Source organism: Leptonychotes weddellii, chromosome 10 (genome assembly GCF_054177405.1).
Source record: "Leptonychotes weddellii isolate Sample4059 chromosome 10, ASM5417740v2, whole genome shotgun sequence".
In the NCBI taxonomy this organism is placed as follows: domain Eukaryota; kingdom Metazoa; phylum Chordata; class Mammalia; order Carnivora; family Phocidae; genus Leptonychotes; species Leptonychotes weddellii.
The window spans coordinates 76786203-76813717 of NC_138378.1; the positions used below are offsets into that span (position 1 = coordinate 76786203).

General features: G+C 53.6%; 1 protein-coding gene across 22 annotated transcripts in view; it reads left to right on the plus strand.

Annotated features, from left to right (window-relative positions):
- DYSF (dysferlin) overlaps positions 1 to 27515 on the plus strand; it is a 204938-nt gene that overhangs the window by 68636 nt on the left and 108787 nt on the right. For 13 of the 22 annotated variants that reach the window (XM_081833664.1, XM_006727994.3, XM_081833669.1 and 10 more), the window contains 9 exons: positions 2987 to 3069; positions 10423 to 10464; positions 12147 to 12262; positions 12789 to 12902; positions 14180 to 14357; positions 14948 to 15072; positions 17031 to 17137; positions 22235 to 22427; positions 24514 to 24669. In XM_081833664.1, coding sequence (XP_081689790.1) covers positions 2987 to 3069; positions 10423 to 10464; positions 12147 to 12262; positions 12789 to 12902; positions 14180 to 14357; positions 14948 to 15072; positions 17031 to 17137; positions 22235 to 22427; positions 24514 to 24669 — 1114 coding nt within the window. The remainder of the gene's footprint in view (positions 1 to 2986; positions 3070 to 10422; positions 10465 to 12146; positions 12263 to 12788; positions 12903 to 14179; positions 14358 to 14947; positions 15073 to 17030; positions 17138 to 22234; positions 22428 to 24513; positions 24670 to 27515) is intronic. The other 9 variants (XM_006727992.3, XM_006727998.3, XM_006728000.3 and 6 more) reach the window with 1 other exon arrangement.

A 27515-nucleotide genomic window follows, 5' to 3' on the forward strand; every position in this document is an offset into this window, starting at 1 on the left:
AGAAAAGTGCTCTAACACTTGCTGAGCACCTACTGTGTGCCAGGCCCCGTGCCCAGCAAGTATTTCACATGCAAGATGTCATGTGATCCTCAGCTCGACTCCTGGCTACTTTATAGATGAGGGAGTGATCTGTCTGAAGGGACAACTGGGAAGCAGCTGAGGCCAGGATCGAACCCAAGCCTGCTGCTCCCAGAGCCTATGCTCTTCACCACTGGGCTGTCCGCTTCCCACTACGTTAAGGTGTGTGATCTCTCTCACACCTGGAGGGCTGTTAGGGCTCCCACGCATGAGCTCTAGGACCTTCCATACATCAGGCTTTCCAAAAAGAGAGTTGTCCTTTCTCTGCCCCCAAAAAGTCTTGGCCTTGCGGTTCCCAGCGTGTTCTCCTTTGGTCTCTGGCCATGGCACCCCCAGCCAGGAGGGTAATGAGAGACCAGGGAAAACCCCCAGGCCACAGAGCCATTAAAGTGTGCGCCAGCTCCCCAGGCCGAGAGAAAACAGATTGTGGGAATTAGAGAGGAAAGCTGCAGCCAGGAGGGCCAGGAGGGAGAGGCCTCTAGGGCCCTGACCGCAGGTATGTTCCGTGGGCCAGTGGGCTGGGGGAGAGCCTGCGTCCCCAGAACCCCCTCCGCATCTCAGCTCTCGGGGTGTGTGTACCCCTGAGTGTGCCGTGTGGATGGGGGCTGATTGGCTGTCGGCGAGTCTGTGTCCGTGCGTGTGGACTCCTGGGTGCTCACGTGCACACGGGGGTGGTTGCCTTGCGTGTGGCGGCTGGGCCTTGCCCGGGGCCGTGTGAGCTGTGTCAAAGGCATGAGCATACTGTACAATCCGAACACATTACGAAATCTGGTGGTTGCCTCTCTGGTTTGGGTTGAAGTGGCATTTTTATTGTGAGTCTATTTTCAGACTTGCTGTATTTTCCAAAAGCAACCCCAAGCCCCAAAACCCAACTCTTGGCCAAAAAAGCGTTCTGCTGCTGCAAGTGCCCATCCAGAAAAGTGCTTCCCCCCCGCCCAGAAAACTCAGATAAACTTTTGTTATTACCTGAATCCTGGAAATACGATATGGTCCACATGGCCTTTTCCCTGTAACTTAATCTTCCCTTCGATTCTTTAATATTTGCTTTTTTGTTAAACAGAAACCCAAAAAGCTACTCCCACCCTCATGAAAACAGAATCTCTCTCCTCCCTTTTTCTTGCCTTTCTCACAGGGTTCAGATGAGACCAGAGGTGAGAAGTCCCATTCTTCTCCAAGTGCCACTCTTTTCCGGGGGTGGGTCGTGAAGGTAGCTTCCCAGTGCCGTCAGCTGCTAGTTATCTGGTGTTGATGAGCTCACTGTTGAGTGTTTCGGGAAATTTTTATTTTCCAGAGCTTCTTAACATCATTCATCAGGAAAATGGATGAAAATCTCTGCTGACAATGCACTCTTCCTAGTTAGTCCCTGCCCCGATGAAACACTTTAAAATCAGAGCTTAATCACCTCCCTGGGAAGTACAGAGAGGAAGGGAGGAAGCGGCAGAGATCAGGCATCTAATGGGTATAGGATTGAAGAGGAAAACAAAGCAACCTTGCCCAAGTGTGTCTTTCACAATGGGGCTTGGGTGTGTTGTCGCCCGAAGCATGCCTGTGACCAAGGTACTCACAGGAGGGACAGAGAGCCTACAGGGCTCCGAGGAAGATGGAGCTGGGGAAATTTCAAGGAAGGAGATGGGTCTGGCCCAGTCCAGCGTTTCTCAGCTTAGCCCTATGATATTTTGGGCCAGAGAATTCTTTGCTGGGGGAGACTGTCCTGTGCATTGTAGGATGTTTAGCAGCAACCGTGGCATCTCTCAACTGCCCCCCACCCCCATTCAAAACTGTCTCCAGACATTGCCAAAAGTCCCTGGGGGTCGAAATCGCTGGATTGAGAACTCTTGCACTAGCCTGACAGGAAGCAGCGACTGAAGCCCTGTTTCCCGTGTCAGGCGTAGCTGACTCAAACCCTGGTTTTGCCATCTCATCATCTGAAATGAGGCTAATGGTAGTACCTGCCTCATAGGGCCGAGGGAGGCTTAGAGCTAATTCATGTGATGATCTTAGCACATCGCTTGGCTTTCAGTAGGCGCTCAATAAATGCCAGCTGTTCTCTGTATTATTGACTCGGAGGGAGGGGCTGCGTGGGACACTGTTGGCTCATGGGCTCATCCATGACAGTCGGGCTGCTCGAACTCCTACCCACAGTCCCCTATGCTGGTTGGGGAGGGGAGAAGCCTTCCTCCTGGGAAGCCTGACAGGGACAGGCCCCCGTGTCGTATACAGGAACAGCATGTGCCATGGCAGGAGCACTGGACCAGGAGTCAGGACACCAGAGTTTCAGTTCTGGCTCTGCCTTGGGCAAGGACCTTCCATTTCTGAGCCTCAACTTGCTCATCTGTGGAATGGAGAGGTTAATAAAAGTAGCCATTCCTCAAGGCTCCTGAGAGGGTCCCTTGAGATAAAGGAGGTTACAAGTGCTTCGTCTCATATAAAGTCAGATACAAGGCGTAATTGTGCATTAGCTAATATAAGCTAATTTAAGACTGTGGCCTTAGACATAGTTTCTTCCCGGTTGCCTGGTTTTCTCCTGGTCTGGATATTTCTTGAGGTTCTGGAACTTGGCTCTGCGTGGGTCTGGGAGTCTGGCTCTCTGAGCAGCCTCCTGTTCTCTCACCCGGCCTCCTGCCTCTGGCCTCTTTCCTTTCAACCTGCCGATGTCTCCCCAGACATCCAGGCTGGCAGCCCAGTGTTGGTTGGCTGATGGGTTGCTGGTGGTTGGCCAGATGGACGAGTTCCCTCCAGAGGAGTCTTGGGCAATGCTTTCTTTCCAGTCTCTTCTTCCCTCAGTAACATACCCAGTGTGAAGACTGGCACCCCTAAAGATGTATAACTGAGGCCCTCTCCTCCCTGAGTGGGCTGTGGCCTGCAGTCCTTCTCCTGTGTTCAGGCCCCCTTTGCCCCCTTATTCTAGGGACCGCCTCACCCACAATGACATCGTGGCCACCACCCACCTGAGTATGTCAAAAATCTCTGCCCCTGGAGGAGAAATAGAAGGTAAGTTCCCCCCTTTGTTCTGTCCTCTGGTTCCCCCCCGCCGTGCTCTCCCCTGACGCACCCCTACCTGTCTTACATCCCTAGTTTTGAGAGTTCAGAAAAGGGAATATTAATTATAAGGCCATCGCAGCCCATTTTCCGTGAAGAAGGGCTATGGCCAATTTGAAAAATGGGCTTACAGACATTTCGGATTCTCTACACCTTGGCTGGGGGTATACACCGCTGACTGGTATAGAGAGGATCATTCAGTCCTGCGGATAACATCAGTGGCTGTACCAGGTTCTGTGCCACGGTGGACTGTGCTCCAGCAGCTTCTATTTTGAAATAGCTTTCATTGGTCAGTTAAAAAGGAGGCCATGACCATTTTGTAAAATTTTAAAGATACTGAAGAAGAATATAAAACTTACCCATAAAAATTCCTCATCTGCTTACCCCCCCCAGACAAGAGCTGATGAGTAATATTCTGGGAGTTCTTCGTGTGTATGTATGTATATGTACACATACACATGTGTGTGCATTAAAAAGTATTCTGAAACAATTGTTTTGAAAATTGCTTTTTGTCACTCGGCAATACAACAGATTTTATTCATGTTATTAAATATTCTTCTACAATATAATTTTAAATGACTACACATATTCCATTGTGTGAATGTACCATAATCCACGTTAACCAGTTAATGATGAATACTTGGGTGCTTTCTAATTTTTCTACATTATAAAGAACTAACTTTTAAGGAATATTTTTGTAGCTGAATCTTTATGCAATTCATGATTTTTTTTTGAATGAATACTTAGAAGTGGAATTGCTGTATCAAAGGATTTGTACATTTTAAAGCGACTTGTATATATCAAAATCGCCCTTCGAAAAGATTGGACTAATGTACACTCTGGTCACTCACATGAGCTTCTTTTGCTGTACCTTCACCAACACAGGGTAAAATAATATTAAAAAGAACTTTGTTAATTTGATGGGTGAATTTCATTGTTGCCTTAATTTTCATTTCATTAGTAGCTGCTAAAGTTGATGAATGCAATTTAAAAAATACTTTAATAATTAATTTATATTTACATATTATATATTTATATACTTTATATTTATTCTGTTATAAATTGCCTGTTCATTGTCTTGGCCCATATTTCTGATCATATGTTTGTCTTTTTCTCATTGTTTTGTAAGAGTTCTGTATATATATGGATGTTAACTTTCCCCCGTCATGTAAGTGGTAAATAATTCTTGTCTGTTTTATTTTACCATTTAATAGAATTTGGTGTATAGAAATTTAAAATTTTTATGTAGCCAAATCTGTTAACCTTTTCCTTAGCCAATAAGGCAAGGATCTAACATTACTTTATTCACAGTTGTTCTTTGTGAATAACACCAACAGTGTATATTGAATAATCTTTCCCCTATATTTTGAAATGCCACCTTTATCCCCTACTGAATTCCTAAATATGTTCTTGGGCCTGTTTCTTGATTTTCTATTATCTTTAATTGGTATGTCTGGTTGCTATTTCTTAGGTTTTGGTATCTGGGTAATGCTGGCTCTGTAAAATTAATTGGAAAGATTTAAAGTCTTTTCTAACATCTGGAGCAGTTTATATAACATAAGAACATAGTCTTTTGAGGGTTTGAAAGAATTCACCCATAAAACCAGATGGGCTGGGTGCCCTTTTTAGTGGGTATAGCACTAACTCTTTAAAAACTTTTCAGTTTCTCCTGTGATCACTGTTATTTTTAGTTTGTTACTTTTATGATAGTCACTTTTAATAATTTATATCTTCCTAGAAGAGTATTCACTATGCTGAGCTCCTCTAATTTATTTACATAGTTGTTGTAGAGAGCTGTCTTTTATAATTTAAACAATTCTCTCTACCTGTGGTATTTTCCCCATTTCTTATTTTTAATGATATGTGTTTGAGTTTTCTTTCTTTTTTTTCTTGATTAGCCTTGTTACAAGGCCCCCCCCACCCCAGCGCCGCCACACATACACACTTTGTTGGACTTTTCAAAGAATCAACTTTTGGATTTATTTATCAATTCTAATATTTTTTTCTTAATTTTCTAATTTTTTCTTTTCTTATTTTTTGTTCTGTCATCTTTTTACTCTTATCTTTAACTCTTTTCAACTTATTTTGTTGTTTCCTTTTAAGACTTTCTAATTAACTTCTTGTGCTTATTTTCAAAATCTCTTATCTAAACAATGATATGGTTTCTGCCCTATAGGTCACGCTTTTGGCCTTCAGCAAACCCCAGGGTTATATTTAACTCTCTTTTTAATTTTCTTTACATTTAAATATTTAGTCTATTTTGAATTTATGTAGGTGCACTTTCCGAAAGCAGGTTTGATTTTCTTTGTAGGTAGTCTACCTTTTTCTAACTAGATGCTGCTTGTAGGAATGCATTTTTTTTTTTCCTTATGGTTAAATTACTCTGATGTATCTAGGGGCAGGACTGTTTTCATTGAATTTTGAGACATGGAGAATTCTTTAAATCTGAGTTGAGGAATAATTTATTCCAACATGGGAACATGAGCAGCTGAAGGCAGGGTGGGGTAGGGATAAGAGGAGCTCTGGAAGCAGGCAGCTTGGGTCCCAATTCTGCTTCTTTGTAGCTGAGTGAGTCACTTCTCTCCTCTCACCAGTCCTGGCCTCATAAGGTTGTTGTAAAGATCCGGTGAGATTTTAAATGTAACATTCTTAGAGTGTCTGGTATGCATGAAACCCTAAAGTAAAGTAATGTTTGCTGTGTAGTATCATTATTATTGGCTTTCTGCATCACTAATCTGATTTTTTCCCTGTACTAGTTCTCCTGCCTGCTTTCCATGTGGTTTAAAATTGGCCCTTGCATTTTTAGTTTCTCGTCCTGCCTTCTTTTCCCTTGTCATTCCTTTGATATTTCCATTTTCTTTCTTGTCTGTTCTCTCCCAGAAGTTTTACTTTGTTCCACAAAAGTTATGTCTTCTTGCACTCTGTTGAGAATTCCAAATCACTTCCTGAGACTTTCAGGTACATGTTCTCTGGAATCGTGCAGATGCTGCTACACCATCTTGGTTGGCACTCTGTGAATCTTCCTTTCTCCTTTATTCACTCTCTAGCAAGACGTGGTTGGTGTTGGTCTCTTTCTACAGACAGGTGCATTGTTCTCTGTCCATCCATCTTGACAAATCTTTACCTGGAGCACAGGGGAATGTGCCCAGTTTCTGGAAGACTCCACCTCGTGCTCTTGAAGTTGAGCAATCCCTTCTTCTAGGTCCTCTGAAACATTAAAAAACCCCACCTTTTAATTATAGAAAATTGAGACACACATGAAAATACAGAATTGTGCAGTGGAATTCCAGGTGTCCTCACTCAGCTTTAATATCTCGCTGCGCTCGGCCGTTCTGACTTCATCGTCGATACTTTTAATCGGTGGAATACACAGAAACTGCCTTCCATAGGGCACTGCTAGGAAGGCCCCTCCTGCCCCTGCCCCTCCCCCTCCCAACTGGGAACAATTATTCCAGGATGCAGTCCCCCGTCTCTGGTGCTGTTCAGATAATTTCTGGGAATGGCTATTTTGGATGGACAGGTAGAAAGATTTGAGGTGGGAGGCAGTGCGTCATGAGGATGGGGTGGGAGAGGGGACATTCTGGACCCCTTGCAGATCAAAACTCTTGGTATGGAAGGAACCTTCTCCAGTTTTCCCATTGGTGCTGCCCCCACCCTTAGAATCCAGGGGCGGACCCTGGTAGAAGCACAAAGTGCCCTTCTGACTGTTCTCCGACGGCTACTATTTCATGAGGCTACAGCTGTGCCTGCCATCAGCTGTCGGAGGGAGAGTTTAGATCCCTGTCTCCCCATCAGTCTTCATTACTGTTGGTGATGTTGGCCTGCATCTTTTTCAGGGTCCCTGTGAAGGTTTTAATGGGAATGTGAGGAAGATGTTTATTTGGCCACTAGATGGCGTTCAGGTCATGGGCAACCCCGTGTGGTTCAGGGAGGCCTTGGAAGGTGGGTTCCTCCTCTCCCACAGATTGTTTTGGGAATAAAGGAGAATCTTCTTGCAACGATGGCCAGTCAGTTTTAAATGTGTTGTTAAATAGCTTGATCTCTGAAACAATACAAGAGTGTAACTTCTTGCTCAAAATAGAGCCGGGCCTCATGACGCCTCTGACATGCATCCCCTTCTGAGATGCTGCAGGGTAGTGTTTGCCTTGCTCCCTGCTCAGCTTCTCCCATTTGTCCCAAGGCCATCTCAGGACGGGTCACTCCGACTTTCTTTTCAACTGTTTGCATTTTTCCTTCACATGAGGGGGATCCAGCCCACCTGGGCAACGCACGACACTACTTCCCCACAACTCCCAAAAGCCCCAACTCGACCAAACTGTAAAAACCAGTTGTTTCTCTATATTCCCCCACCTCCTGGTTCACCAGAATATTTGGCCCAACCAGGAGTTTTTGTTTTCATGTTTTTGTTTTTCTTTCCAGCGAGGACGGGACCTAACAGTAGCCTCTTAAGCACGTCTGCCCACAAGTTTGCCTGGGCACACTTAAGTATTCCTTGGACCCTGTACCCCAAAGCATTTAGTAAAAATTTTGTTTTCTAAAAAAGAGTGATTTCCTTAGAAGCTGCAGTTCTTTCAAAAGGTAACGGGCACATGAGACCCATGAAATGACACAGATTCTTCTATAACTCTATGCATATGGAAATCATACTGCAAAGATGGCACCAGTAGCCTACAGTTTTTTCTAAGAAACCCAAAGTTTTTTGTTTTTGTGTGTGTGTGGTGTTTTTTTTTTTTTTTGGTCTTTGGAGCATTGATGATGATTTCCCAGCAGTTCTCGGCCTCTCCTCCTGCCTGGCATCAGCTGGTGTCAGGCCGCCAAGCTGTGAGCATGGGAGATGTGCTGAGGGAGGGAGCTGGTGGAGCTGATGGCAGGTAACGGCCTCAGCTTCTCCAGGAGGAGATGTGGGTGTCTGTGGACACTGCAGGCCTGTGATGTGTGGCTCACGGGGCCGGGAGAGCCTGCTCCTGGTCTTCTCTGGCTTTCCCCCGGGGGGAGGGAGTTAGGTTTGTTGGCTAAAGCCACAAAACTGGGAATATTCCTCCATGTACTGGGGCTTCTACAGCCCTGGTTCTCTGGGCTTGGGGAAAACACAGCAGGACACTTGCGTTTTGGCAGAGGGTGATGAGGACTGAATGGTGGCTTTGCGTGAGGTAGCTTCATCAGTCACTTTGCCCTTGACTTTATGAGCTGTCTGCAGACACAGAGGAGAGAACCAGAGATGATCCTCAGTACCCCGGAGACCTGTGACCCTGCCCCCAAATTAGGAATCATTGGTCAAAGCTGTCAGCAGGGCCATGTCTTACTCAGTGCCCAGCACTGTGCCTGATTAGGTTTGTTGAATGAGTGGATGGATGAATGAAGAAATGAAGGAATTCATGAGAGGCGCCCCTGGGAAGTAGGCTGGTTGGCAGCCACCCGCTCGGTCCTCCTGGACCCCAGAGGCGTGTGTTGGTCAGATGGCTGGCGGGGTTCTGGGGACATCTGTGTCTAGGCTGGGCACCGGTTTACAGCCAGGATTCGGAGTTGGCCTCTGCAGGAAGCACATGGTGGTCAGAGCTGTGACCTCGGCCTCATTAGCCTGCGATAACTGGCCAGGTCTGTTTGTAATCATTTGGAAGGAGCTTAAAATGGAATCTGTTTCCTTCCGGTGGGCCCTGGTTGCTACTCTCCTCGGCACTGCAGCTGTGCCCATGTCGGTCCTCTCCCTGTGGCTAAAAGCTCCCCTGTGACCAGAGGCCTGGCTCCCCCACCGATGAAAACCTAGTCCTGTGGATATGAAAACGGCCATGAATTATGGTTTCTGCTGCTCTAGCCGCATTCCTCGCTGAGGCCTGGCCACTGAGAGCTGTGGGGCTGGGTCCCAGGGCCTGGGCCCCCTGCAGCTGGACCTTGCCCTCCTGCTGCCTTCTGCACTAGTGGGGTCAGCCCTGGCCTCGTATCTGGACTTCCATGTTCCCCTTCTCTCTCGTCTTCACTCTCTGTGTGTCTCTTACTCAGTCTTCCTTCACACTGTTTTGCTCAACTCTTGGCTCTTGGCTCTTAATTATAGTCATGGAGCTATGGGGAAATAGTCATAGATATATATTTTTGGGGAGGAGACAAGCAGATAAAGATGACCAATGAATGAAAATAATCAAAGATTTCACCAGCCATATCAACAGGCTGGGTCATGATCAGCTGGTTGGAGGAGGAGACAGGGAGGGTCAGAATGCAGGAAGAGGCTGAAATCAGAGAGGACCATGGAAGGAGAGTGAAGGATGCCCACTCCCTGCGGGCTGTTTTAGATCTGCCTAAAAGTGAGGGATGGATTCCAAGAGCCCAGAAGGGTGCTAGAGCATCTCCTTCCTTGCTTCTCTCATTTTTTGCTTCTCCTTCCTTGCTTCTCTCATTTCCAGACACCCCTTACCAGCATTTAGGGGCACGTCCAAGTGTGTAGAATCTTCAGCTAATGGGCAGTGTCTGGCACTGTGCTTCCCTTGAAGTGGAAGATGCCTGAAGCCAGATCCCAGTGCCTGCCGTTGTGAAAATGCAACATGGTGTCCTCAGTGGCAATCCTGAAAGCAGCCACTAGATGGAGATGTTGTACCTTGAAATGCCCTTGCTCCGTGAACTTGGTCCCAAGTGTCAACCTGCTTGTTGGGTGGAGTGCTGGGTGTGCCTCGCCACCTGTTCCTGTTTCAACTCCCACCCTTTCTTTGTATCTGTTTCCCTCACTTATTTGGCTATAATATAGAAAAAAAAGCACAATTTCTTTTTTTTTTTTTTTTAAGATTTTATTTTTTTTATTTATTCATGAGAGACAGAGAGAGAGACAGAGGCAGAGGGAGAAGCAGGCTCCCCGCGGAGCAGGGAGCCCGATGCGGGACTCGATCCCAGGACCCCGGGATCATGACCTGAGCCGAAGGCAGACGCTTAACTGACTGAGCCACCCAGGCATCCCCACAATTTCTTTTCTGTGTTATTATCTGAATATACTGAGTCAAGTTTCAGGTCCCATTTTCAATTGGCAAGCAGAGCACAGACATAGGTAGGCAGACAGCGGTGGGGAGGGACCTCAGGGCTCACCCTGGCAGTAAGGGCTGTGTCTGGCTGGGGGAGGGAGGTGGCGCGGTGATGACTTTGTTTGTGATAAACTCACACCTGGGCTGGGGATGGGGCCTCGGGCCACATCTGTTTCCCCCACGGGGGCTGTCTGTCTTTCCATCTGTCTGTCTGCCAGTTCTCCATCCACACGCCTGTTCACGTAACCAGTCCTCCTCTCAGTCATGTCCATCCTAACCCCTTTTCCATTTCTTTACGCTTCAGAGGAGCCTGCAGGTGTGGCCAAGCCTTCTCCCGCCATGGACTGTATGTGCTTCCCCCGCCCCGGGGATGGCAAGGGGGGTGGGCCTTGGGGTTTTCGCTGGAGGGGAGAGGGTGCTGGTTTCTGGGAAGTTTTTGATTTGCCTGAGGTGGGGCTGAGATTCACCACCTCGGTCCCTGAGCTTACCTTTGGCTGTTACCTCTCCATGCAGGTTGAATATGAAAATCGCTTGGAATGCTTTAAAGACAGTTCCCCTCCCAGCCCCCCCTCCCTGCCCCTTTCCTCCCCCCAACCCTTTCCTGAACCTGCTGGGCTCCAGCTCAGGCTCAAATGAGTCCACTCTCTCAGGCAGGGAGCAGTGGGGTGGGGGCCTGGGCAAGGCATCTTGGGAATCAGGAGGAGGCCAGGGTGAGTGGAAAACTCTTGAAGTTCACAAGGTAAATCATAATGGAGATGATTAGTACAAATAATTAGTAAAGCCCATGTTAGTTTCCTCTGCCTGGGCCTCCCACCTCTGTCCCAAATGCCAGAGCCCTGTGTGTGCTGGGGACTAGGGGGAGAGCCTGGACGGTGGCTGGGCGACCGGCTCTGTGGGGAGGCACGCTCCTATGCTCTGGTCAGCAGTATCTATTCCTCCAGCCCTGTCCCTGCCCACCCCGCATCACCCCAGGGTCTTGGCACGCGGCGGGACTCGGAGTTCACAGCTCCTGTCCTTAGGTCTGGCTCAAGCATTTCCTTGCTGAGGCCATTTATTCTGTGCCTACCTTGCCCATCCTTGCTCCTATGGATTGGATCATCCCAGATGATTCCTGCTCGTGGGCCCCCTTCCTATTTGTGGCATTCTGGAAACAGCCTCTCCCCCCTGACTTCCTCTGGAAGAGACACCCTGGCTTTTTGGGGTTCTCAGAGTATGTCCAGTGAAGTCCTGTCCTAGGAAACTTGGCCATTGGCTGGAAAATCATGACGTAACAACAGAGGGCCTCTGAAAAGGAGGGAAGTGATGTAGAGAGAAGTCTTCCCTCATCATTGGTGGGATTCTCCTTTTCACTCTCCTCCAACCTGTTCCACTGAAAGGTGGTTCTTTGCACAATGTGGGGAGGGAGTCAGAATGCTGGCATGAGTCAGGGCTGTTAGGTAATCTGTCTCGACTTCGTAATGACATGGGGGCAAGGAGGACATGTGCCCGGGGGTGGGGGGTTTGCCTTGTGGGTTGGGACATCTAACCAGGTCCCTGCCCTGGCTCCCCGGGGGGGTGGCTTCTCTGGTCACCAAACTCTGGGGCCTCCTTTGTTCCCCCCCACACTCCTGTGCAGGAGGAGTGGGGATGCAGGACAGGGTGCAGCCTGAGAGGGGCAGGACAGTGGAGGGCCCTGAGCCCCAGCTTTGCATGCTGGCTAAGTGCATGGGCTTTGAGGTCAGAGCATTTTGGGTGATGCCACTTTGTAGTGAAGTGTTCCTTTGCATCTCTGAACCTCAGTTTTCTCATCTGTAAAATGAGATAATAAAAGTAATAAGCATCTCCATGTCCCAGCAGAGTGGTGAGGATTAAGGGGCCTATGGGAGACAATGGTCAGTGTCACCATTCTTTATGCACTTGTGGGCGCTACATCCCATGCGTGTTCAGGGAACTGAGGGCCAGGGATGGGCTCAGGCCTGAAGCTGGCTGGGTTGAGCACTAGAAGGCTCCATGGAGCTGGCTCCTCTGACCCCCACCTGTGTCTCCCAGTGGACGACCACCTGGGCTTCCTCCCTACCTTCGGGCCCTGCTATGTCAACCTCTACGGCAGCCCTAGGGAGTTCACCGGCTTCCCGGACCCCTATGCGGAACTCAACACAGGCAAGGTGAGCCCACCGGCATCCCCGCACACCCAGATCCCCGGGTCTGTGTGCAGGGCCCTTCCAGCCTGGGTAGCATCTGCTCTGGTCCAGACTCCAAGGAGCTTGGAGCTGATGGAGCTTGAGTGGGCCCACGGCCAGACAGCCCCCACCTCAGAGAAAGCCTCCTTCTGCCTGGCCCTCTCCTGGCCCCTTCTTCCTTCTCACTCCCCTCCCCTTTGCTTCTCCTTCAGGGCCAGCCTGACCCCCTTGCCCCCTCATTTTCCTGGCCCCTGAGGGACCCAGGTCTCATCTGTGTCAGGTTTCATCTCTTCTCTGGCTGGGTTGGAGTCTGATACTGATCATCTGGGTGGCTTGTCATGTCCCCTGAACTCTCTGGGCCACTGTTTCCTTATCTGCAGAGTGATGGGGGTAGACCAGGGCCCTCCTGGTTGCCTGAGGGAGGAGCAACTTCAGGGCTAGATCAGGTCCCTTTCCTTCTTCTCCTCCCCTCCATCCCCTCTGCTCCTGGTGACCCAACCTCCCCTCTTAGGGAGAAGGTGTGGCCTACCGAGGTCGGCTTCTGCTCTCCCTGGAGACCAAGCTGGTGGAGCACAGCGAGCAAAAGGTGGAGGACCTCCCTGCGGATGACATCCTTCGGGTGGAGGTGAGGGGTGTGGCTCTGGAAGGGGTGAAGGAGGTGGCAGCCAAACGGGGCTGGTTCCTAGTGTCATGGTGGAGGAGGGCTCAGCTCCACCCACGGTCTGTGCCTTCACCCTTCTGGGCCTTAGTGCCTCAGCTGTGACATACCAGTAACCCCATGGCTACCCTGTCTCCCTGAGGAATGTTCAGAGGCTCAAAGAAAATAAATGAAACTATTTGACAAGGCTAGAACTTGATGCAGAGTGAGAGGTCTATTTTACAACAATAACGTAGGAACAGCTCACACTTATCAATCACTCACCATATGTCAGATGCTTTGCTAGTGACACTTGATGTCGTGGAGTCCTTCCAGCACCTGTGAGGTGGTTGCTTTTAGTATCTCCGTTTTACAGATGAGGACACTGAGGCTCAAATGTACCAGAGCAGCAAGTGCGAGAGCTGAGCCTTGTGCCCAGGAGGTGGCTGGATGGGGTCTGTGTGGTGGGTTAAGCTCTCAGACTCTAGCCAGAAAGCGCTGGTTTGAATCCTGGCTTGACCACTTACCAGCTCTAGCATTTTCCTTATCAATGAAGCAGGGGTAGTAAGTATACTTACCTCCTAAGATTGTTGTGAGAATTACATTAATTCAAAGCTGTACGCAACGAGCAGTCAATAAGCGTTAGCTGTTATTACTATTTCACATCATTCCACAACCCGGTTGTGTTAACCCTTTTCTCTCTGCCTTCCATGAAGGGGATCGCAAAGTCATCTCGATTCAGACCCGGCTGTGTGATCGAGAGCCTGCCATGTCCTCAGCCGTGTGCCCGATGCCCAGAGGGGACATTCCTCCCCCCGCACGTGGCAGCTTGTGTCTACCGCAGAGCTGGGTGGCGTGCTGGGGACCCCGAGTGGCATGGGGTGGGAGCTCTGGGCAGCGGCATGGCCGTTTAGAGCCTTCGGCCCCTTTTGAATGGCAGATGCAGGAGACCAGGCTTCCCCTGGGGGCGGGGAGGGGGGCGGGCGGTGCCATGGCTGCTGGTTTGGATTAAGGAGCAGCATGACCTTGGAGGAGCAGACCTTATTAGAGGAACATGGCCAAACACACAGGCCTGGAATGAGTTTGTTCAGTTAGTAACCAAATCTGGGCACTGTTGCTTCACTGGACCATTCACCACCCATCCGTCCAGCCAGGATTTATTGGGCGCCAGTCACGGCCGGGGCCTGCCAGACATGTGACCCCTCCCCACCCCAGTGTCTTCCTTCCTCCTCCCGTGACCCAGCAGCTGCCCTTTCTGCCCCCAGAAATATCTCCGGAGGCGCAAGTACTCCCTCTTTGCCGCCTTCTACTCGGCCTCCATGCTCCAGGATGTGGACGATGCCATCCAGTTCGAGGTCAGCATTGGGAACTACGGCAACAAGTTTGACACGACGTGCCTGCCACTGGCTTCCACCACCCAGTACAGCCGGGCAGTCTTTGATGGTGAGGCTGGGGGCTGTGTGCCTGGCTGGGACCCGGACCACAGAGCAGGGGCCCGACCCGGAATCCTGCTTCTCCTGCAGAGCTAGCTGCCGGAGGCCCACCCGAAGGCCCTCCCGGCCCAGGAAAACCTGTTTGGGCTGACTCCCTGCTCTGTCCTCCCTCCCCCCGGCCCCTGTGCCACCCCCCACTCCCCGCTCCCCTCCAGGTGGGTCTCTGCTGCCAGGACCACAGATTGGGCTCCCAAAACAGGCTGTGGTCGGGAAAGATCCTGACCTAGGGCCATAGCTGATTTCATGGTGGCTATTTGGAGTCGCGTAGAGATTTTGGAGAGTTGGGTTTCCTAGGGTCCTTCTAGCAATCCCTCTGTTTGCATGTGCTCAAGAGCCCTCATGAGAGCACCAGCTGTTCGTTCAACAGACGGAGGGAGCTCAGGCACCCTGTTTGGCCACTGGGGAATATGGGCCGTTCGTGTATGTCCCAGGGGGTTCTTAGCGGGAGGGAGCAGGTGTCTGAATCTGTCCCGCCCTTGGGCCCCTTCCCGCCCACCCCTGCACTCCTGGCTCAGGACCAGGTCCTTCGTGTCCTTCCAGGGTGCCACTACTATTACTTGCCCTGGGGCAACGTGAAGCCCGTGGTGGTACTGTCATCCTACTGGGAGGACATCAGCCACAGAGTTGAGGCTCAGAACCAGCTGCTCAGGATCGCAGATCGGCTGGTGAGTGGAAGCTGCCTCACCCCTGCACACCCCCTGTGCTGCACCCTGCCCCCAGAGGTGTCCGTGGACCAGGCCCCCAGGAGTGACGCACTTACACATAGCTGTGCCTGCAGACTCTCACGGCGCCTGGGGTCCTTTGTGTCCTGACTGTGGCTTGCTGGGTTGGCGATCTTGTCCTGCTAGCGGGAAGGGAGGAGAGGGAGTGCGAATGATCTGGGGGCCCAGTGAGGTAGGAGACAGTGCAGAGAAGGAGCTGAGAGGAAGCAAGCTGGAGCCACGGGCAGAGCCTGGCACCCATTCGTGCATGCATGCGTTCGTGCATCAGATGCCTTTGCCTCCTGCCACACGCCAGGGTTTGTGCTGGAGCTTTATAGCCACACGGGGGACTTGGACAAGGAGCTGCCCTGCCTTTAGGAGTCAGTCTAGTGAAGGCAAGCGCAGGTTCACCCACACCTCTCATGCAGGGGTTCCAAACCCAAGTGCAGGTGACACTCCTAGAGTGCCACGAGGAAGGATGGGCACTCAGAGGAGGGAGAGGGCCAAGGAGCGTCAGGAGGGCATTGTGGAGGCAGCGAGGAGATGGGAGGCAGGAGCCCTGTTAGGGTGCCATGGCAGTGGTCTGGGAGCAGTGACAAGCCCTGGGCGGGAGGGGACCTCGGGGACAAAGCTGCAGGGCTGGGGCTAGAAGAACTTGGTGGCCGGGGAGTTGGGAAGACAGGGAGAAGCACAGTGTACGAGGTCAGGCAGGGAATTGTGCTTTGGAGGTGACCAGGGAGTCCCCTGGGGGTTCCCCATGGATGCTGAGACCTGGGGGCCCGGCGCTCGGCCAGAGAGTGGAGGAGAATGAAGTGGACAGAGGTGTATAGACCAAGGGCGGGTAGCTGGTGATCCTCGGGGTGACCCTGGGCTGTGTCTGTGTGTTTCTGACACGGAACCTGGGGGAGGCAGGTGTGGCTGTGCTGTGGGAGCAAGCCAGGAGCAGTGGGGTGGTGGGAAGGCATTGCAGAGGCTCAGGTGTGTGTTGGTGGGTGCGGAGGTGAGCATAGCCAGGAGCACAGGGGAGCAGAAGGGGAGGATGGTGGTCTTGGAGGGGTGGGGAAGGGATGCCGGCCTATGCGAAGGCGTGGTGGACAGCCTTCCTGAGACTGGCAGCTCTTGGGGAGGGAGGAGAGCAGCCAGCACCCAGGTTCTGGAGGACTTGGAGTCCTTGCTGTGCAAGTCCAGACTCGGGCTTCTGGGGTGGCCATTCTCTGACAGGATGCTCCCTGAGGGCCGGGAACTGTGTTCTTCCCAAGGCCTGTCATCAGAATGGCACATGCGCAGGGAGGCCGATGGGTGGGGAGGGGACCTGAGGGGCCTGAGTGGCAAGCCCTTGACCGGACAGGTTTTCTGTGAGGGCTCCCCCAGCTCAGGGCTGAGCTCAGGAGACGGCTGCTGAGGGGCTCCAGCAGGAGGCAGATGTGACCTGGGAGTGACTGGGGAACTCTCTGTTATTGGAGGTGGTCTGAGTGTTCCTGAAGGAAGGAGGGGATCTAACCTGCTTGCGCAGGATGATTTGGGAGGGATAGAACATTTCAGGTGGGGACTGGTGTGGGCTCAGATGGTCCCTCACCTGTGAGATGGCAGACCTGTTGGAGGGGCTCTGGGAGGAGTGTGGAATGCAGCAGAGTTGTGTGGGAGCCTGCACACAGCATCACGTCCTTGTGACCAGGCCTGCGGTTGGAGTCCCAGGCTTGGGAATTTGGATCTGTTTGGGGTGGGGAGCCTTGAAAGGTTCTCAAGGTGAGACATATCTTGGTCTGTTGCCTCTGGGCTCTGCCTTCTCTGTTCTCACTGTTCTCTCCTTTGGTTCAGGGCGTCAGGTTCAGATTTCGGTGGCAGGGCCTAGGGGTTGGGAGTCTGGTGTATACCTTCAACCCCGCAGGGGATGGTCCAACCCTTGCCTGCCTGTTCCACAGGAAGCGGGCCTGGAGCAAGTCCACTTGGCCATGAAGGCACAGTGCAGCCCCGAGGACGTGGACTCCCTGGTGGCTCAGCTGATGGATGAGCTCATCTCAGACTGCAGGTAGGGGGTGCCTGGCACCCACATGCCCTCCCCTCCTGGCTCAGCGAGGCCCTTTCCCTGGGAGTGTTCGTGTGTGGCAGTGAGCGGCGGCACGTCTCCCCAGCCACGCTTGGCCAGCAGTCCAGCCCGTGCTGAGTCCAAAGGTGGTGGAGCCAGTGAGGGGAGTTGAAAAGGTGACATTTAGAGCAGGTCATAAATCTCCCTGCAGCAGCGGCAGCTGTGGGCCTGGGGCGGCCCGGCTCACCTGAATGGGGAGCATTGTGTCTCTGATCCCCGACCTCTTAGTTCCCTGATGGAATCTCCAGGAGGGGCTGGCTGGTGGGGGTGACGGTGCCCCTCCTCCCCAAGGCCATGTCGGGGACCATGGCTTCCACTTAGCCTTCTATTGACTTCAGGAAAAGAGGGCTCTGGGGGTGATGGGGAATGGGGGTGCTCAGAGGCCCGGTGGAAGGGGAGGCATCTCGGCATCTCCTCCCCTGCTGGGCGATTTGGGGCTCACCACCCACCTGCTCTGAGCCTTGCTTTCCTCATCTTCAACTTCACGTCAAGAATAACTGCTTATGATAGCACATAAGCAAAATGCTTAGCTCTTTAGGAAGAGTATGTAATAGATGGGGACTATAGTTACTATTAGGAAGAAATGTCAGAAGACTTAGGTTCTTGTCCCTTTAACCAGCATTGTGGCTTTGGGCAGCTTCACTTCTCTGGATCTCAGTTTTCTCAGCTGTGAAATGTACTTAATGATACATAGTTGCTTTTCTACTGTCTGTGGGTTAAGGGTAAATGTATGAAAGTGTATTCTAGGCTCCCCTCAATCTTATCATCCCACCTTCTGCTGAGTGTCCGAGAAGTGCCTTCACACTCTGCCTGATGCAGAGCCCCTTCTTGTCCTTTGTACCCCAGCTGGGAAGTGCATCTTTATCAAACAAAACATTACCCCAAAGAGCCCTACCCTCAGGGGTGGAATTCCAGACAGGTCATTCACGCATTCCCCAAACCTTCGTGGAGATTAAAGCATGTTGACAAGGCTGCAGCTTCAGCCCCTCTAGAGGTGACAGATGCAAAAGTGAGCAAACGAAGCAGAGTGTGTTGGGGAGTTAGAGGCGTGTGCTGCAAGAGCTCAGAGCAGATGCCATCATGCTCAGACTCAATTCAGGGGAGCTTCCTGGAGTGGGGGATGCTCCTTATGTGAACTCTGAAGGAGGAGTAGGAACCAGCCTTTGCAGCGGGGACTGCCCAGGCAGAGGTGTGAAGCCTGAAATGCCTGCCGCCTCCATGGGTTGGCAGGGGGAGAGGAAGCCCAAATGGGATAGATAGGCCTGAGGGGTCTGCTAAGGTGAGCTCAGCCCTGGGAGGCTTGGCGGGGGGGCATGGGGATCCCCATGGTTCAGATGCTTGTCCTGGTTGCAGAGTGAGGGATGGGTTGGTGGTGCTGGTGGTGAGGGGATTTTGGACAAAGGTGTTACCTAAGCCAGGGACATGGGGAGGGCTGGGGGCCGAGAGAGGCAGAGGGCAGTCAGGACTCTTTAGGGGGCATCATAATGATCACAGTCTCATAACGAACACTTCCTGTGTGAGATGCTGTTTATGAGCACTTTACATGTATGAACTAATCATAAGCACCTTATGAGCTAGGAAATAGAGAGATCCACATTTTATAGATGAGAAAACTGAGGCACGGAGAGGTTAATTAACTTGCTCAGATTCACTTTTCTATAAGTGGCTGAGTCTGTTGGCTGTATCACTTTCTAATGAACAGGACTGGCTGGTGGGTTGGATGGGGGCGCCCAAGGAAGGTGCAGAATGATCCTCCAGTTCTGGCCAGAGCAGCTGGGTGGCTAGCAGGGCCATTCTCAGGGGATCAGTGGGAGAAGAGCAGCTTTTGGGGAAGACGAGGAGCTTAGGACTGGCCGTGTTGGTGGGAGGTACCTGAGGGCATCTGTGGTCTGGAGGTTGGAGGACAGAGTGAGGCTGGAGGGGCACACAGGGGTGCAGTCAATGTGGGGAGGGGCTCAGAGTGACTCGCCGTGTATCACTGGCCTGGCCTGACAGCCTGGGTATGGAGGGTGGGTTATACCCACAGCACCGCTCATGACTCATGTGTTATGTGGACCTTGGCAGGTAGTCAGGTGCATGAAGCATCTGAGACGGGTGGGACCCAAGTCCTGGGCTGCCCTCACTGCCCCTCTCAGGGCTCTGTTCTCAGAGGATTCAGCTAAACACACTTCTGCTAAAGCCTGGTCCCCTTTGAGTCACTCTGCTGGGGATAGAAGGTGGCTGGGGTGGTCCCAGGTCAAGAGGAGTGGGGGGAGGGAAGCTTCCCATCTTCTTGGAATGCACAAATGGTTCTCCAGGGAGGAATACCAAACATCAGGACCGATTCCTTCAGGCACCACTTGAGGCCCCCAGTAGCCCTGGGGCAGCAGCAAGAGGGCTGCCTTCACCTCCAGCTCTGGGCTGCCAAGCAGGGCAGCCAGGCACTGGGGCCCCAAGCCAGTGGGTCACAGCTGACCACTAGCTGTTCACCATTCCTTCAGCCAGCCCCCGTCCCACCTCCCAAATCAGTGTCCTTCCTTCTATAGCCTCTCTTTTCCTGGCTTCTCTCCCTCCTAGCCCCTCTCCCCCTGCCAGGGGGCCCCCTCTGCTCCTCCAGCCCAGCCTTCTCCTCTCATCCTTAGACCCACGCACCCATCTGCCCACTACACCTCTCTACCTGGATGTCTGCCAGCACGTCCCATTCCTTCTCTGGGGTCTTCCTAAAACTGGGCCATGCCGCCTCGGCTTCAGCCCTCAGCGGCTCCCACTGCCTTCAAGGAAAAGTCCCAGCTCTCATCCAGGTAGATGGGCCTCTTGGGTCCCACTCCCTTGCTGCCTCACGGACCCCAGCAGTCCTGCCCTCCGGCCCTTTGGAGCCTCTGTGCTGGCTTGTCCAGCTCTCGGGACCCCACGCGTGCTCCCTCCTGCCTCTGAGCCTTTGTCTTGTGCACATTCTGTTCCTCCGGCCAGAACACCGTCTGGCTCTTCTTGGCCTGACTCGCTTCCTCCAGGAAGTACTGCTGACTCTGAGGCTGCTCAGTGGGGATCTAGCCGGTTTGCCTCTCTGTTCTGGGTGCTCCGGACCCAGCACTGTCGGGACCCACAGAGCTGTTGTTCATGAGGAATGAAACGAGTGACCCCTGGACCAGTTCATCTTTCAGGCTAGACACTGCGCCTTCTGGGCGGCTGTTCCTGATAAAGACACCCGTGTCCCCACAGGGGTCGGCAGCAACTTTGTGAGCCATCCAGCTCCGCTCTCAGCCTGCGCTGAGCTGCCCCGGGCCTGCCCACCTTTTCCAAGTCAGCCAGGGTCGGCAGGGCGACCGCCCTTGTTTGGGGTGGGGACACAATGTCATCTGACCTTCTCTTCCCAGTCTCCCTTTCATTCAGTCCCCGCTGCTTTGGGCTTTCCTGGAGCGGGAAAGGGCCAAGACATCTTGTTGGTGGCAGTCACGGGTCCCGGCTGTTTCGGGGGAGTCTTGGCTGGGCTGGTGGCCTCCATGAAAATCTCCTTTTGGTGGTCTGTATGGCAGTCCCTCCCAGCTCCCGACCCAGGCTGGGAACATAAATCACCCTGGTTGGCTCAGCTCTGCAGATCCAACTCCAGATCTGCCTGCCCCCGCCCTCAGGCCCACTCAGGCCTCCTTCCCAGGCAGGCCCCAGCCCAGGACTCTGGCCCAGGCCCCCCTTTACCCACCCGGCATGCCCCTCTGCCACGAATCGAGTGGGCTGGGGATGGAGGCCGCCCCTCTCCTGGCCTGGGGCAGCCCCATCCGCGGCACCCTCGGGGCAGTAAATATTATATTACTACAGGGTGTGCAGTACGTGACCTGAGACAGGCCCCGGGGCTTAAGTTTCCCGAGATGGAGTTTGCGTACCGCTCCCCCCACCCTAAAAATTCAATTAAAAAAAATAACAGGAAAAATGTAGTGTGCCGAGGGCCTGCCAGAGTGGTGTATCTGGCGGAGGCGGTGCTGCTCCGCTCCGGCGGTAATTGGTTCTGCATAGCTCGGGGAAATTGGCAGAAAAATAAATCAGCCGGGAGCCGGAGTCGAGACACTGCGGGGAGGGGAGTGTGAGGTGGGGGGGCTGCAAGTGGTGGGGGCAGAACTGGAGGGGCGGGTTTGACTGATGTCCTGTTTGGGAGTCAAGGGCTCAGTGGGGGTGGGGCGTGGGGCCTGGAGCAGCCCCCCCCACAGCAGGGATCATCTAGAGGGCTCCTGCATGGTGAGGGAGAGCACAGACGTCCCCCCCACAACTTCCCCGCCTGACCTTGCATGTGTATTGACTGACCCCAGAGGCTCGGTATGGTGAGGAAGAGCCATATGAAGGAGGACATCTGGGGAGCCCGTGGGACTGGGCGGGGGGGCGTCAGAGTTCTGTGCCTCCGGAACGGGATGGAGTTTAAAACCAACCCCCACGTGGGGCCTACGGCTGGATTTCTGGGGCTATATGTGCCCCCTACCTCCTCTCCAAAGGCTTCCCAAACAGAGGGTTCCGGGAGGGGTGTCCCGGGGCTGCCCCAGGTCGACATATCTGTATTGCTGGCTGCTGGCCTCCCCACAGCGTCTGCAGTGGCTTGTCAGGGGTCCATAAATTTCCTTCCTGAAGAACGTGTGCGCACAACAGAACGGATTCATTTTAGCCCAGGGCAACTTAGCACTCTGGCCTCTGCTCTAGGAGGATGCAGGGGGCACAGAGGGACCTGTTGGGCCCTCGGAGGGTTTGCGGTCATTTGGGCAGAGGGGACGCACGTGCAAAAGAACTCCTAAGTTCCAAACAGGCAGCTCCAGAATAGAGGGCTGAGGGACTTCCGAGCAGGGGGCACGCACACCAGTGTAGTTAGGGAAGGCTTCCTGGAGGAGGTGGGGATGGAGCAGGTCACATGGAGATGGGTCAGGCTGGAGAAGGCACCTAGGGCTCATGGGGCACCCGGCAGGCAGGCTGAGGGTGTAGGGTTTGTTGGAGGCGGGGGGTCTGTGCACAGGCGTGTGAACAGCGTGTGTGCCTGGACCTGGGTGTGTGAGTGCTGGGCTCATCCCATCTGTCCGTCCCTCGCAGCCAGCCCCTAGGCAACGTCCGCGAGATACCCTCTGCCACCCACCTGGACCAGTACCTGTACGGGCTGCGCAGCCGTCACCTAAGCCAGATTACTGAGGCGGCGCTGGCCCTGAAGCTTGGGCACAGCGGGCTCCCAGCCGCCCTGGAGCAGGCTGAAGACTGGCTCCTCCGTCTCCGTGCCCTGGCCGAGGAGGTAGGAAACCCTGGAAGGTGTCTTCCGTCCTGCCTGCAGACATCGGAACTGGGAGGGATGCAGGGACTGTCTGGGCCATGACCCGACTCTGGCTTCATTGCTGGGTGAGCTTGGACAGGTGACTCAATTTTTCTGAGCCTCAGTGTCCCCTATTTGCAGCAGGAGGAGACAGGATGCAACTGGACACTGGGTATTATGGGGCCTAGCTGAGAGCCTGGTGTGCAGTGGGTGTTCAGTCAATGCCCCCAGATATGTTCGAGACATGTGCTCAATCAGTGTCCCCAAAGTATGTCAGAGACGGAGCTCGGACCAGCATCCCGAGGCACCTGGCTCCGAGTGCGGTGCTGGGGCCTGCTTCCCCAGGGACCTGACTCCTCCCTACCAACCAGGACCTGTCCACCCCTGGCCTCAAACCTGCCTCTGCTGGGGCCCTGTATTTCTTGCTCTCCTGGCTGCCTCCTAGCCCCAGGCCTGAGGAGGCTGTATTTGCAGGAACTGTGAACTTTGTAGTATCTAATCAGAGAGAAGTGGCTGCTGTTTGTCCCCACCTGCATACCACCCCCTCCTTGCCCCAGGTCAGATGTACCCCTACCCTCACCCCAGTTCCCAGGGCAAGCAAGCCGTCCACAGGTTTGTCCAGAACGAGGACAAGGTTCTGCTCATATGTCATGGGCAGACCAGCTGCTGCCCACTCCGACCAGAGGTGTGTGGTCCCCCTACGGAGGCGGTGGGGCCGGTGAGGAAGGATTTCCCCAGAAAGAGTGTGGAAAAGGGCAGGGCCTGAGAGGGGCTTCTGGAGGAGTGAGTCGTTGAAGAGGAGAGAGGGGTCTGGGAGGTGGGAGGCTGCTCAGAAGGGGAACACAGTCCAAAAAGTTGGTCCCTGAGAGTCAGCCTTGGACTCGTCCCTGAGCAGGGCTTTGGGCATGTGGCCAGCTACCTGGGGGAAACACTGTGTTGCCCAGCCACAGGCTGACCCCATGCAGTGGCTACAGACCATCCTCTTGGGCTGGTCAAGGGCTGCCTTCCATCATCTTGGCCCAGATGGCCCCTGGAACTCTCGGCACAGATTGTGACACAGCTGGGAGGGGTCAAGGTCAAATGGGGGCTCCTGACTGCAAGGGACCCCAGAGAGAGTCTTTCTCAAATTTGAATGCACATCAGAATCCCCTGAAGGGCTTGTTAAAATAGGTTACAAGCCCTGCCTGACCCTGCGTGTCTCGGGGAGAGCCTGAGAATTTGCATTTCTAGCGTGTTCCCAGGAGCTGCTGCTCTGGGGACCACACTGGTATCATGCTTAGGAACCACTGTTTGGAGGCAGAAAAACCTGGTTGGCTCCTACCCTCTTTGAGCTTAAGTTTCCTCACTGGCAAATGGGGCTGCCTGTCCTTGCTGCAGGGAGTAAGTGAAACCGTGAAATGCTCTCGGCCGTGGCCCTGATTCGAGACCCAGTGCGCCACCTCACTGAGCACACTTTGTTCACCGGCCTTGGAAGCAGGTGGGCTGTACCCAACGGTTGTCACTCAGAGTTACTGGCTCTGAGGGGCTCAGGCCTTGTGGTTTTGTTCTGGGCTGGTCACCATTTTCAGAGCCCAATGTCATGACACCCGGAAAAGGACCAGACCCCACAAGTCCCAGCTATTGGGGGGGGGGGAGTGTCCTTCGGGAAAGGGCACATCTGGGGATTCACTGCTACTCTCAGGGGTGAGGAAGAAGGGTAGCATCTTAAGTGTGATGTCATCTCTCGGATCAAATCAAATCCTCCAATCTCTGCGTCCCCGGGAGCATCTCTCTGCCCAGTGGAGGGGATCTAAGAAGATAAGCTCTGGTCTCCACGCCGGAGTGTCTCTTCCCAGAAAATGTGAACTCAGCTCAGTGAATTTTTGGCAGGCTCCTCATGTGAGCGGAGGCAGCCTCATGCCCCGTGCTTGGGGGCTCCTAGCTGTGGAAGACAGAGGTGCCCAGCCAGCTGTAGGGGGGTTTAAGGAGGCTCTTGGGGGTGGGCGGCGGTGGAGCTGGAAGTGGGAGGAGAGGTGGCTCATGGTGGGGCTCTGGGCCTTCCCCGCCCTGACTGCCACCCTCTCTCCAGCCCCAGAATAGCCTGCCCGACATCATCATCTGGATGCTGCAGGGAGACAAGCGAGTGGCGTACCAGCGGCTGCCCGCACAGGAGGTCCTCTTCTCCCGCCGGGGCACCAGCTACTGTGGCAAGAATTGTGGGAAGCTGCAGACCATCTTTCTCAAAGTGGGTTCCTTTTTCTCAAGTCATGGTCATATTTTCTCCCAGGTAGTTCCCTCCCCCTTTCATGTCTCCTCCTGGTCTCCATCGCACTGAGAGTCTGTAGGCTCTCAGAAGGGGTGGCGGGCTTTGTGTAAAACCATTTCCCTTCTCTCTCCCCTGCCAAGTCCCTAGAGCCCACACACCTGGGCTAGAAAGTTGGCAGGTGAGAGCTGGAATCACGGGGTGCTGGAAATGAATGAGGCAGGGTCTGTGTCCCCTGCTCCCTACCTCCTCCCACTCCACAGGCTGTCTGGGAGGGGCTGACTGCCGAGGCTGTTCTCGACCTCATAGCCAGGTCTCTGGTAGGGGGGGTTCAGCCCTCAGCCCCCACCCCAGCCTCTAAGAGCCCTGGTACAGACCTCCTTGCCCTGCCTGAGGGCTTTGACTCCATGTGGAGTCATGCTCAGGTTCAGGTTCTTCCCTGTGGGAGGGCTGGTGTTTGGGTACTGAGGGTGCCTGTGGCTCTGGCCCATCCGGGAGCTGGGGGCAAGTAATCCAGGGCCCCTCATGTTGTCCTGCCCACATCTCTTCTCCCCTTTCTCCTCCAACCCACCCTTGCTCCCCGTCCATCTTCTTTCATGGTACTGGCCAGCCTCGGGCTGGGTGACAGGGATGTGAGCAGGTGCCTGAGCACCCCCTCTCCTCCTCTCTGGGTTAATGTGGGACATAGAGCCAAGGCTGTTTTGGTGGGGGTACTGTGGCCTGGTGGCCAGGACACGATTCAGGAAAATCCCTTCCTGGGCTGTGACCGCCTGGGGCCCTAGGGGAGGGTCCCTGTTTGGAGGGCTGTCACTGAGGCTGTCCTGCTGGGGGAGGAGTGGCCCTGGGAGGCAGGCCGGCCCCTTGCCACTCACCGCTGACTCCAGATGGCTCTGTTGGCGTTATAAGCCGCTGGCCTTCAGCCCAGCTGGCCCATCTGCCCCAGCCCCTTGCTCTCAGCCTTCCCTTCCCGGCCCCTCCTTCCATCCACACCAGGGACCAGCGCCGGCCTCTCCTCTTCCAGGAAGTCGTTGTTGGCTAGCCCTAGCCTCGAACCTCTGAGTGCCTGTCGGTCAACCCATTCATATATTGGCCAGTCTTTCTTGTTGTACCCTGGGCTGGGTGGAGAGGGCAGGTTTCAATAGTACAGTGTGTGTGGACAGGTGGCAGGGTTTGCTGGAAGCCTGTGTGGCTTTGGGTAGGTTGCCTAACCTCTCTGAACTGCTGGCTGTCTTCTCACCTGTAACATGAGCATCAGGCTGCCCACTTCACAGGTTTTGAGGGTTGAATTAGGTGACACAGGTCATGGGTCTTGCCGAAACGAGGTGATCAATGAATATCAGTTTCTCTCCCCTCTTTTTTTTTTTTTTAAAGATTTTTATTTATTTATTCATGAGAGACAGAGAGAGAGAGAGGCAGAGGGAGAAGCAGGCTCCCAAGGAGCAGGGAGCCTGATGTGGGACTCGATCCCAGGACCCTGGGATCATGACCTGAGCCGAAGGCAGATGCTTAACCATCTGAGCCACCCAGGCGCCCTCTCTCCCCTCTTGTTCCTTTTTTCTTCTGGGGTGCTCCCATGCTCCCCGGGGAGAGGAGGCTCCACCAGCACAACTAGAGGCAGAGGTGAGCAGATACCCGGACTCAGGGTCATTGGAGAGGCCAGCTTTGCTTAGAAGGAGGGTGGGGATGTGTCAGGCAGTGGGCTGCCCCCCCACCTGCCTACATGCCACCTGGGGCGTGTCCCCCGTGCTTTCCTCACCTCCTAGCATCCTGCCTTTCTATCTCCTTAGCCAGCTCCTCGCCAAGCAGGGCAGAAGGGAAAGGAAGTCAAGGAGCTACCACATCGCAGTGGGGTTCACCAGGGAAGGCTGTCTGGCCAGAGCACAGGTGGGGATGCACTTGAGTGGGATGAGCTTCAGGCTCTGACCCCTCGGCCCTGCATCCTTGGGGAAACACAGACTGAAAAATTTTCCCCGATTCCAAGCAAAAAAAAAAAAAAAAAGATATAGAATTGTTTCTCGAAGTCTTCCCCACTGAGTTTATGAGCCCCGCCAGTAGCTCCTGAGCAAGCTCTACAAAAATGTTGGCAGCAAGCAGAGACCAAGAAAACATTGGTGTTTCTTAACTTAAACCAAAGTTGGAAAAAATGAGCACCAGTAGAGAGGGAGAGGAGCCCCAAACTAGACATTTCTTTATTTGCTGTTGCTATTTTGGGTCCGGCAGGCTGGCCCTGTCTGGGGGAGGGCAGGGGAGAGACTGGGGGTGGAGGGGGAAGGGGGGGTCAGGCATTCCTGCCATCTCCCTGGGGCTGGTGGTTTGGAGGGAAAAGGCCACTCACCACCCCAGGGAGGGGACATCTGAAGTGAACAGTCATGGGAGGTTGGCCAGGGGATGACATGCAGGGTCAGGGCCTCCTCCAGGCTTCACCGAGGATGAACCAAAAGCAGAGAGGCTGGGTGAAGGGGGAGACTGTCATTGCCTTGGTAGGCCCCACACCCCTTCTTTTCCCCTTACCTGGCCTGGGCTCTCCTTCCAGGGATCCGGGCCTCCCCAGCCTATTGGTGACCTCTTACTTCTGTCCCCCCTTTACGCTTCTGAAGCCATCAGAGTCCCTTTCTCCTCTCATTCAGTACCCTATTGCAGAGGAGGTACCCCTCTAGGCCCATGCTCACGAAACCTAGGGGCTTAATGTGCTACTTTCTCAAGGGGACAGTGTGTTGTTCTGAGAGTGAGGAGCTCCTGCTCCTCAGGCCACATCCGACCATTGATTTCAATCCAACGGTGAAGTAGTTGTGGAGGATAAATGTTTTATGTTGGGTTGTTGTGGTTAT